This window comes from Diabrotica undecimpunctata, chromosome 10 (assembly GCF_040954645.1).
Source record: "Diabrotica undecimpunctata isolate CICGRU chromosome 10, icDiaUnde3, whole genome shotgun sequence".
Taxonomy (NCBI): Eukaryota; Metazoa; Arthropoda; class Insecta; order Coleoptera; family Chrysomelidae; genus Diabrotica; species Diabrotica undecimpunctata.
Genome location: NC_092812.1, coordinates 12,071,753 through 12,084,545, shown reverse-complemented (window position 1 = coordinate 12,084,545; position 12,793 = coordinate 12,071,753). Strand labels below are relative to the sequence as shown.

Sequence of the window (12,793 nt, the reverse complement as noted above, 5' to 3'; positions counted from 1 at the left end):
AGAGGATGAACATAGCTGGGCGGCCCTGCTGTTGTTTGATGTTAGGAATGCATTCAATACGCTGTAGTGGAACAGGTAATGAAAGCAATGGAGGAGAGAGATGTCCTGGTTACCTAATGAATGTGGTGGCGAAGTATATGTCCGAGAAGGATTATGGTGGAAAAGAGCACGATCGTGACGGGGATCTGTCTTGGGCCCGACGCTATGGAACCTGGCATATGACGGGGTTATGAACTGTGAATACGGAGAGGGGTACAACCCCCTTCGTATTAGCGAATGATCTCGCTGTACTGGTAGCGGCCCGGGATGAGCCAGAGTCTCAAATACCAGGTTCGGAAGCCTTAAAGAAATGGATGACTCAGCACTGACTGAAACTTGCGGCAGTGAAAACCAAAGTCATCATTCTGAAGGGGAAAAGGAACATGCAAATTGTTGAATTACAATGTGCGGGAGCATGTCTAACACACAAAAAACATGTAAAGTATCTAGGAGTGACATTGCACCAGAATGGAAAATGGGAGAGTACGTGCGGGAGGTGACCCGGAAGGCTGCGAATAGTGCAGCTGCGTTGGGGAGGGGGTGATGCCCAACATTGGGGGACCCAAATCCGAAAGGAGGAGGATCTTACCACGGTGTTGTACAGTCGATCGTCCTCTACGCGGCACCAGTCTGGAGCAATGGCGGTAGAGATAACGGCCTATAGGAGGCCCATGACATGAGTGGATAAAACAAATCTATTGCGAGTGTCATGCGCCTACAGAACTGTGTCTGCGGCAGCCTGTGGACCATCACTGGATTTGTTCCGTTGCATGTTTTGGTGGAAAGAAAAGAGCTCTATGAGAGAAGAGGCTCAAACGTTACTATGGCCGAGAGAAGACAGAAAAGGGAAGGGTCAATGGAAAGATGGCAAGAAAAATAGAGCAATACGGAAGATGTGGCACAGTGGACAAAAATGCTGATCCCAAACGTAAGAGACTAGGTGGACTGTTGCCACAGGCGACTGGATTATTTCCCGATGCATGTGTTCACAGTACACGGGTGTTTTAGGGCCAACCTCTGTAGGTTCGGAAAGGCTTACACAGCTAAATACCTATAATGTAGACACTCAGACACTGGACACAGTGACACATACGATGTTAAAGTGCAACAGATGGATAGTAGAAAGGAACAGAATGGAAAGAGAGACAGATTATTTCCTGACGCAGGTGCTCACAGGACACGGGTGTTTTAGAGCCTACCTCTCTAGGTTTGGAAAGGCTGACACAGATGAATGCCTATACTGTAGAAACTCGGACACTATGATACATACGATGTTAGAGTGCAACAGATGGATAGTAGAAAGGAACAGAATAGAAAGAGAGACAGGTGTGAATTTTGTTACAGTGAGAGAAATGATTGAGAGAATGATTGAAAATAAAGCAGGTTGTACTAGCGTACACAACTATATCGGTGCAGTGATCTATAAAAAAGAAGAGGAAGAAAGGCAGGCAGGTGGACCAACGCAAAGGTAAGTGGGAAAGATGCTAGAAGTAAAAGCTAGAAAAGTGGATCAGACTGTATGAGTTAGACTGCGTGAGTCAGACTGTGGGGAAGGAAGAAATGCCCGTCAGGGAGTGATGCCTTACTAGAAGCGATGGGGGTCTTTTAGGCGCTACCTGAAACGAAACAGTGAGAGTCTCCTTGCTGACGAATTGAATGTGGATGTGAATGAATAGAGAATGAATGAAGGTAGTGCTTCGGAAATGATGCAGGCCTTACAGCGGCCATTCTGCTTCTGGATCGTTGGATGACAGAGGAGGGTCTGGTTTAGCAGGTAGGCATTCGGCGTAGACTTGGCGACGAGAGGGTCATTTTAAAGTACCTCGAGAACTATCGCCGGGAGTACGAAGAACGGGTCCTGCACTAAGAACAGTCAAGCGGCGTTCTGCACTGAGGTGTCTTTTGAAGATTTCAGACCCCCCTTTATAAAGACGAAAAAAAAAGTATCTAGTCGTTTATCGTCTACATGAGTTTTCCCAGTGTTTGGTGTTAATGTATTTTCTAAATTATCAGCGAACGCATTCACTTTCTATTTGAGATTTCTTGCCCATGTTCTGTTTTCTTATATGTGTTGTTATATATTTCTTTATGTTGAACTGGCTTATTTATCTTTCTGTTTGCCAGTTCTCTTAGATACTACTGATTAATTCGTTTTTAATTTTAGCGATTTCTTTTTGCAGCTGTTGTGTGAGCCTGTTTAGCTTATTTTTATTTTTAGTTTTTTGAGCCCTCTGCCATACGTTTCGAGCCTTTCTTTTATACTGAATCAACTCTCTAATGTCTTTGAGGTAATTGTTTCCTACTGTTTTTCTTTGGAGTATGCTCTGTTGGTCCACGCAACCTGTTGGATGTTTATCATAAATAGCTCCGTTTCCTACTCCAATTGTTCTATCGTTTGAATAAATCCATTGAACTCAATTTTGGAAATTTACCCAGTCCGTAAACTTATTGGTCAACGCGGGTTTTACCTCAGTAGTAACAATTTTCTCACTAATCGTTAGTAGAATTGGGGAGTGGTCAGATATAAGTTTCTATATTTTTATAAAATTTGTTGCTACACATCTGGATATGCAACAATGTTGGAGGTCCAAAATTCTGTTTGCATCACTTGGCCAGTAAGTGGGTTTGCCAGTAGAGTGCCATCTACATTTGTGTCCAGTCACAACATGCTGCAATTATTTACCTTTAGGTGTTAAGAGTCTGGACAGGTATTTTTTTGCATTAAAATCCACGCCAACTATGTACTTTTCACCCCAGGTTGATAAAAAGTTAGCATAGTCTTTTCTTTTGCGGTTATGTTTAGGGGGGGAATATGAAGCTGCAATGTGAAGTGTGTATTTCTTAATTTTAATACTGTATTGTATTGTACATATTGTATGGCACATTGTATTTCTTCAGTTTAAATTTTTTCACAATACTATTTTTAACAGCGACAGCAACAGTTGAGTTTCAGTTGTTATCAACAGGTCCTCGAAGACACTTTATCTCAGGACCAAGTAACCGATGTAGAGCCATACGTTGCCATGTTACCAATTCCAACGGTAATTTAGACATCTTAATTTTTAATAGTATATAATGTAACATATTTGTAAATTTATATCATTTAAAGGGTTTTTACCCATATTTTTAGTGGCTCATAGCATGTGCACTTTGTTACACTGATGATGGAATTTACATTCCGAAAACGTTCTTTATTTGTAATATAGCCCGTTTGGGTATTTTATTTATACCTTTTACTAAACATTTTGAAATGAAAAATTTTTTGTTTATACTTGAGTTGTTTAAAGTTTTGTTTACTCACACATGAGGTAAGTTGATCATTCTCGTTTTAAATTAATTGCAATATTAAGAGATCCTTTTTTCGTATATTTATAGAGTCCGACTGGCAATTCACTTTTTGCTGCTACGCACTCCCAGACCTTTTTTCACTATCTGATTTATGCCGAGAGGCAATACACTTCCTACCACCTGGTTATTTGCCAACTAATGAAGGAATTTTAAACAGAACACCAGAGGGAACACCAACCGTCGGTTCCTTTAAATACTACCGAAATCCACCTATTTCTTTGATTTAGCAGCTGTGATTCTACGAGGCACTGAACTTTTAATGTTAGTTTTTATTAAGTCTATTGACCACTTTTTGCATTTATGTTTAGTATGGAATTTTTTAGAAAAAATTACATATAGTTTCATTATATAATTTACTATATATTTTTTGTTTAATTTTAGTATAAACAAAACGATACGAGATTTTTTTTTTATTTAAAATTAACGTGTCTCGACAGCTTATGGTCATTAACACGGGTACAGTAGTTTACAACATTATACATATTTTATATAGGTATAGGTACAAGAATTTAATTATTGAACATTTTTTTTATAGAAAGGTTAGAACAATAAAGCTTATCACTATGCACTGTTTATATTAGCTGAAATAAACTTGTTTCTTTTAAAAATCTAGGAACACTGTCAAAACGGTTTGGGAACACTGAGAATGTCTTTTAGATTTCCTTTTAGGCTGTGCTTGTTTCTGGAAGAGTCATACTGGCAGCAGTCCACTATCACGTGTTTGATGGTAAGGACGTTATTACAGTAGTGGCATATGGAGGTTTTTCTGATGCCATAAGGTATCCATGTGTGAGACGTGTATGCCCTATTCGTAGTCGGTGAATAACTGATTTTTCTTTCCTGTTCATAGAGGAGATATTGACGCGAGATAAGTTGGGCGAACTTTATGCAGCTTAGTTTTTGTTTTACTCCACAGGTCGCCCATGAGCTGAGGATTTTTTGTTTTACCAATATTTTAAGATCCGTATGGATTTGGACCTCTTGGAAGGCTATGTCAGAAGAATATGCTGCTTTAACGGCTTGGTCTGCTTTTTTCGTTTCCCAATATACCAACATGAGATGGAGTCCAGATCATTATGACTTTTATGTTAGCAGAATATAGTTGGTTACAGATAGTGTGGATTTCCTGGACTAGTGGGTTTTCGAGAAAAATGCATCTTATTGAATAAATCGAGGAACAGAGAATCAGTGCAAATGGCGATTTTTATGCTTTCATTTGAAGTAGGACCGGATTGAAGTCTTTAATGCTTGGAGTATTCCATATAATTCTGCGGTATAGATACTACAACTTTAGGCAATCGCACAGAGCTTATTGTCGTCGTCAGTGTGGACACATCGGAGCCACAACAGTCTTCATTCTTGGACGCATCGGTGTATAAAATTTCATCAAATTGTGTTAAGTTAAGGATGTTTTGGAAGGATTTTCTAAGGATTAAGTTTGGGGTTTCTGTTTTGTCGAATCTGCATAAATCAGTATGAAAATTGGAAGATTGTGCATCCATGGAGGTGTCTTGGGGATATAAATAGAAGTAGTATTGGAGAGGTTGATGGAATCTAATAAAGGAGATAATATTTGTGGTAATGTGAGAGACTGATTGGAAGCGTTTACTGGGGGAGGTTCTATGGGAATTGATTAGATTTATTTCCGGGTTACTTGGGTTTGCTGATATTCTTACAAAGTATGAAAGTAGAAGCTTGCTGCCTTCTTAGATGGAGTGGTGGCTCTGAAGATCAACGCACAGACTTTCAGCGGGGCTTGATTTGAAAACACCGAGGCATAGTCGTAGGATGTATTTTGAATCGTGTTTAGAGACTTTAGTAGGGAGCTACTAGATGTCATATAAAGAATACTGTCAGATACGAGATTATAATAGCTCATATTTTAGTTATTTTCATTTATTTATTTGTGAAATTTACTTATGTTCAATTGAGTTTATTTGTACAGAGCTCCAAGCTCCAATCTTTTTATTTTATAAGTTTATGGATGTCAATATAGTCATATGTAAATGGTGCTTTTTGGATTATTAAATAACCTACATGTTGGCTAATTTTTTGGAGTATTAATAAACAATTTTTTGAGATTTATTATTTTATTTTTGTAGAGACGATATAAACCTGTTGAAGTATCTTATTGAAAATGTAAGTAGTCTTTTTTACAGCTTTTGGGTAAATATGTTAATCTTTATGATTTTTATGATAATTATTTGATATGTTTTCTTACGAGTGTTTTTCTAATGTCTTTGAGAGAAATGTCTGTTTAATTTATATAATTTTGAGTTCCTTCATGAATTTCGGGTTAAAACTGAATTGGGCGCCTATTTTGTTTTCCAGTTTAGCTGTATTCCATGTTTCTTGTTTTTCTTTATCAAACTATCTTTAATCTGTTTAATTTTTTCTCATTTATATCCGCTTTATATATTCCGCTTTCATAAGTATAAACTTTAAAGTTATTCATGACACCACCCTTCACAGTCGCAAATACAGTAAGGAATTATTTAAATGAGGTAAACATACGAGTATAATATTACTCAGACTTAACATGAGTTATTTACGTTAATTTTTAATTTTGACTCTTTAACTCTCTTCTATTTCCATACGTTCTCGAGAAAATATACAATTTTTTAATAAACACGTTATGTTTTCCTTTTTAGAATACTTTTTACACAAGGTCAATCCTTATATCTTTAGCAATTGCAGGTAGTGACAATAATTTAAGTGTCCGCGTTTTTTCGTCAGCGGTATAATAAATATCATCACTTTTAAGATAACAAATAGTAAAGGAAAAATCTTAAAAGTAAAAGAAAAAGTAAAAAGTAGCCGGGAGCACTAGTTGTTGTAACTTACAACAGTTAAAATTATTTTAATGAAATGTACATTGTTTTTCAACTGCCCCCCGTATGTTATCTGCTATGTCTATATCTCTTTTTGACCTGTTAAAAACGAAGATACTTCCCCCCGACGCCTCGAGGAGAACACATTTTTGTCAGTCACCAACTATCAGGGGTCGAGTGAGTTACCGTATGGGGTTTTATCTTCGTTTACGCAATGACGCTCTAAAAATTGTATTACCAGCCTCCGTAGATAAGGAATTTTGTTTAATGCTACTGTACTGTGTGTAATAGAATTTTGTAGTATATCAACGTTGTAGTTATTTATCATAATTAGTGAACCAGCTCTGGAAAAGCAGTAAAGTCTAAATTAAGTTTAGCTACGAACATAATACCTGTTCGTACTCTAATTGTATATTAGCAAGGTTCATTGGCTAAGCTTTATACAATTTGGTCCTACTCGAGCACGGATATATTATAATGTTTGGTTACATCAGTGAAGAAAAAAGTAAGATAAAACGTGGTCTTAAAGTGGAAAATTCCTGTGTAATTAGTGCCGGCTGGTAAATACATAAGGTTTACACATAGCTAGTTCTCTCTCACTCGCTCTCTCTCTATAGAAAGTGGTATTGTTCGCTCACTCTTCTGCAAGATATTTGGTGTCTCGGTTAGACGAAGATAAACGCTGTCTCACTCATTGAAAAAGTTCCACCCTGTGGTAGTGTCGTAACAGTAGGAGTCGCCTGCGCAAACGGAAATTTTGGTTCATGACAATTGGTGAGTCCGTTCTGATCTATTGATAATTATTGACATTTAATTGAGTAATAAATCACGGTATCAACTACTTGATTATATTGGATGATTTGCTTGAATCATAATCTGTATTTTGATTAGTTTGAATTTGTTTAAATAAGTTTACACTTAATTATTCTCTTAGTATGGAGGAGTTGAAAAAATCTCGTAAATCTCTAAAGGCTAGACTTACTAGAATTTCTAATTGGTTTAGTATAAATAAAGATTGTGAAAGTATTGATTTGTTACTGGAAAAACAAAGTCAATTAGCGTTACATTTCTCTGAATATGAAAAAATTCAACAACAAATTGAAGGTCTCGATGACTCTGAATTAGATTCACAGGAGTCAATTGAATTCGAAGAAAAATATACGAATACTCTAGTAAATATTAAAATACAGATAAAAGCTTTAAGTAATAACATTTTAGATTATAGTAAAAATACTCCAATAGAACATATCTCAAAAGGCACAGTTAAATTGCCCGAAATCTCTATGCAAACCTTTGAAGGTAATTTTGAGGATTGGAATTCGTTTTTTCAACTATTCTGTACTTTAGTGATTGATAACTCACAGTTAAATGATTTGCAGAGATTTATTTATCTCAAATCTTTTCTGAGGCGTGAACCATTAGAATTAATCAAAAATATTGAAGTGGTAAATGACAATTTTCAAATTGCTTTGGACACGCTTAAGGAAAGGTATGATAATAAACCTCGAATTGTATCATTACTCATAAAAAGGTTATTAAAGGTTTCATCTCTAGCAAAATGTACCTCACAAACTCTGAGAAACTTTATTACTCAAGCAAAACAAAACATTATGGCTCTAAATAATCTGGAGGTTCCAACTCAATATTGGGATCTCATTTTAATTGAGATATTTTTAGAAAAACTAGACTATAACACACATAAGGCTTTTGAATACGAGGTAGGTACAAAAAGTTTACCTACGCTAAAACAATTCTTTGAGTTTTTAGAAAATAGATGCAATATTTTAGAAAAACTTAACTGTTCTGAAACCCAACAGAAAGGTTTCAAATATTCACAAAAGGTGACACATTTTTCAAGCTCAGATAACAAGGTTAATTCTAATAAATTGAATTGTAGTTTTTGTAATCATTCGATGCACAACATTTATCAATGTGAAAAATTTAAAGCCAGTTCTCTTTCAGATAGGAATAATTTCGTTAAGTTAAAGCATTTGTGTAAGAATTGTCTTGGAAGTAAACATTTTGTAGCAAACTGTACTTCTCAAAGAACATGTAATATATGCAATAAGAAGCATCACTCTCTCTTGCACAGTGCCAACACTTCTATGGTTTCAAGCATCTCTCGTTCTCAAGTTCCTTCATCTAATTCTCATGCTCAAAACTCTCAACCTTCTCAAGGTACAAGTAGTGATAATCACATGCCTAGTGTATCACAAAGGAGTGCTCATAGTTTACAGCCTCAAACCTCTTGTATGTCAGATACAACCCAAACGTTTACTGCCCTCTCTATAAAAAATGAAGTTCTCTTAGCAACAGCTTTAGTCACATTATATACAAAAGAACATCAACCCATAAGAGCCCGTTGTCTACTAGACAACGCTAGTCAGACCTCGTTTATTACACAAGAGCTTGTTAATAAACTTAAACTCTCTCCTTATACTAGAACATTAGAAATTTCAACGCTCTCCCAAAATTGTTCAGTGTCTAATAAAATGGTAGATTTAAAAATCTTCTCTCTTTATGACTGTAAAAAGGGGTTCATGACCTCGTGTGCTGTTCTCAAGAATATAACATGCAGACTCCCTCAAGTGCCGATTGATAGAACTAAAATCAAGCTTCCGGAGTGGGTACAATTGGCTGATCCATCATACTCAGTTCCCGGAAAAATTGACATGTTGTTAGGTTCAGATGTTTATGGAAAACTCTTATTAAATGATCTTATACAACTTGGAGATGGTCTTCCCACACTACAAAATACACATTTCGGTTATGTTATGTTTGGACAGGTTCCAGTTCGCCCTCACTCTAAAAATAATCTAAATTTATGTACTTTGCATGATAAGTCGCAAATCCTCTCAACCTCTAACTCGCAGCACGTTTCTCTCTTTACCCAATCCTTGTCAGATGACTCTCTTGATAATAAACTTCAAAAATTCTGGGAAATTGAAGAGATTCCAGATAAAACCATTTTAACTCCTCAAGAAAATCTAGCAGAGCAAATATTTAAAAATACAACTCAAATTCTTCCGGACGGTAGATTTCAAGTGGACATTCCTTTAATTTCTAAGGATGCACCTACACAATTAGGGGATTCCTTTTATATGGCAAAGAAAAGATTTTTATCCTTAGAAAACAAACTCGTCAAGAACAATGAACTCTACACGCAATACAAAAATTTCATAAGTGAATATATATCTCTTTCTCATGCAAGGGTAGTTCCTCTCTCTCTTTTAAATTCAGACTCAGGTAAAAAATATTTTCTTCCTCATCATTGTGTACTTAAGGAAGATAGTTTAACCACTAAGTTACGAGTAGTTTTTGATGGGTCAATGAAAACTACTACACAGGTATCATTAAATGATTTAATGCTAAAGGGTTACAGGACACAGCCAGAATTATTTGATATTCTTATTCGTTTTAGGACTTATAAATTTGCCCTTACAGCTGACATTCAAAAAATGTTCAGGCAAATTAAAATTAATCCCGATCAAACTTTCCTACTAAATATTTTATGGCGTGATTCACCGCAAGAGGAATTGCAATGTTTAGAATTACAAACAGTAACTTATGGAACGAAATCGGCCCCCTTTCTAAGTACCCGTTGCTTAATGGAATTAGCCCATGTTCACAAGAATTCATATCCTCTCGCTAGTGATGCTTTGTTAAATTCATGTTATGTAGATGACATTCTCTTTGGCTCCGAAACTCTGGATGGTCTCTTTAAGGCTCATAATGAAATATCTGAACTTCTTAAAAAGGCATGTATCTCACTACACAAATGGTGCTCTAACTCTAAGGAATTTTTAACAAATATCACTAACAAATCTCAAATTGCTAGTTATACAATTTCTCCAGAAAAGATTGCATCCAACAAGGTCTTAGGTTTACGTTGGGATGCCCAAACAGACAGTTTCTCAATTTCTATACCTAAAATTATGGTTAAAACTTCTTTTACAAAACGTGAAGTACTCTCCACAATAGCGCAAATATTTGATCCTCAGGGTCTCATAGCTCCTGTTACTATTATCGCAAAGATAATAATGCAAAAGATTTGGTTGTCAAAGGTAAATTGGGATGATGCTCTTACTTCTGAGTTACAATCAGAATGGATTGTATTTGTTTCTAATATCCCGTTCCTCAAAAATATTAATATTCCTAGACCACTATTCAGAACTGATCCAGATAAAATTATAAAAATTGAAATTCACGCTTTCTCGGATGCTAGCATAAGAGCCTATGCTACATGTGTATATATACGAGTTATGGATCAATCTAAAAAGGTTAGTTGTACTCTTGTAGCTTCCAAAAGTCGTGTAGCTCCTCTCAAAACCCTAACTCTTCCACGATTGGAACTTATGGGCGCAGTTTTATGCTCCAAGCTCACTCAACGTTTAATTACTACCCTAAACTCAACTAGTATGCACATCAACTCTATTAACTTATGGTCCGATTCAGAAATTGTGCTGGCATGGCTTAAATCCCACCCTTCTCGATGGTCACAATTTGTAGCAAACCGTGTAGCACAAATTCAAGAAATATCCTCTGATTTTCATTGGCGATATGTCAAATCAAAGGAAAATCCAGCAGATATTCTCTCTCGTGGACTCATACCATCCGAACTTGTAAATTCTCATTTATGGTGGCATGGACCACAATGGCTTGGTAAATATGATCTAACTCTAGATAGTTGTGACAAGGGGATGACATGTTCTAATCCACCCGAGGAAAGAAGATTATCTCATATGCAAACTCAACAATACCCTATAGAAAATTTTTGTTGTTCCATGTCAAATAAGTTTTCAAACTTCTCAACCTTTCAAAGAACCCTGGCTTATTGTTTTAGATTCATACACAATGCTACTATCTCTTCTGTCAGAAGGTACGGCCCCCTTTCAGTATCAGAGTTGCATTCCTCTGAGCAAAAAATAATTACATTTTTGCAACTTGTTTACTTTTCTCAAGAAATTTCAGAGCTTAAGTCGGGAAAACCTCTTTCCAACAAATCTCTTCTTTCACTAAATGTTTTTCTTGATGATAAGGAGATGTTAAGAGTTGGTGGTAGACTCAAGCATGCTCACGTTCCCTTTGATCAGAAATATCCACTTCTTTTGCCCTCCAAACATCACATCGTCCAACTTATGTTGAAAAGAGAACATATTAGATTATGTCATTCAGGTGCCCAGACCACCCTTTCCAATTTTCGTCTCAAGTATTGGCCCTTAAATGGATTAAGAACAATAAAGAAAATTATCCACTCTTGTATCACTTGCTTTCGATTTAGGGCTCAACCTGCCTCTCAACTAATGGCAGACTTACCCAAAGAACGCCTAGTTGTCTCACACCCATTTACCAATGTAGGTACAGACTTTGGTGGACCTTTTTTTATAAAGAGTTCAAGACTTCGTAAGGCTCCAGTAACAAAATGTTATATTGCCATATTCGTATGTATGGTTACCCGTGCGGTCCATATAGAACTTGTGTCAGGACTCTCCACAGAGGCATTCATACTCACACTCAAACGGTTCATTAGTAGGCGTGGCAATCCAAAAATAATTTACAGTGATAATGCTTCAAACTTCTTTGGTGCTAAGAACCAACTCAAGGAGTTCTCCACATTTTTAAAAAATAAGGAAACGTCTAACTCAATCCAAAATTTTCTTGCTGCTTCTGAAATAAGTTGGAAATTTATACCCCCTCGCTCTCCTCATCATGGCGGATTATGGGAAGCCGCCATTAAAAGCACAAAATATCATATTTTTAGACTGATAGGAAATTCTCAACTGACATTTGAAGAGTTCAGTACCGTACTCGCTCAAATTGAAGCTGTTCTGAACTCACGTCCTCTATGTTCTTTATCTAACGATCCTTCAGATCTCTCTTGTTTAACTCCAGGACACTTTTTAATCGGTAAGCCTCTCACTTCTTTTCCTGAAAGGGATGTTTCTGATATATCCGAAAATAGATTGTCAATTTGGCAAAGGAGTACAAAAATTCAACAGTTGTTTTGGAAACGCTGGACTGTTGACTATTTAAATAGACTACAGAATAGGCCCAAATGGACCTCAACTAAGGAAAATTTGCAATTGAACGATTTGGTTCTCTTAAAGGATGAGAATAATCCTCCTTTGAAGTGGCCCCTGGCAAGAGTGATTGAAGTTTTTCCAGGAAACAATAAGAGAGTTAGAGTTGTCAAGGTACAAACTAAGGATGGAATCTTTACTCGCTCAATTGCAAAACTATGTCCCTTACCAGATTATAAACATTAATGTTAATTAGTATAAGAATAGTTTTTAAGGTAGTGTTTGTTCGCGAGTGCGGTTAGTGCTTGTAGTGTCGTCTTACTTTTCGAACTTATGATGGAACAACCCTCTTTCTTAGTTTATATTATTACGTATATATTATTTTTCTTTCTGTAATTTTGTTAAATCCTCTTAATTTTGAAGGGAACCCTTCAACGTGTGGGCAGGATGTTGTAACTTACAACAGTTAAAATTATTTTAATGAAATGTACATTGTTTTTCAACTGCCCCCCGTATGTTATCTGCTATGTCTATATCTCTTTTTGACCTGTTAAA

The 12,793-nt window shown here is 36.2% G+C and overlaps 1 protein-coding gene across 1 annotated transcript; it reads left to right on the top strand.

The window, feature by feature from the left end:
* Window positions 1-1,403: 1,403 nt before the first annotated feature.
* LOC140451626 (uncharacterized) lies at window positions 1,404-12,484 on the top strand. Its single transcript, XM_072545471.1, has 2 exons — window positions 1,404-1,507; window positions 7,153-12,484. The coding sequence occupies exons 1-2, from the start codon at window positions 1,404-1,406 to the stop codon at window positions 12,482-12,484; spliced, it is 5,436 nt and encodes a 1,811-aa protein (XP_072401572.1).
* The last annotated feature ends 309 nt before the right edge of the window (window positions 12,485-12,793 follow it).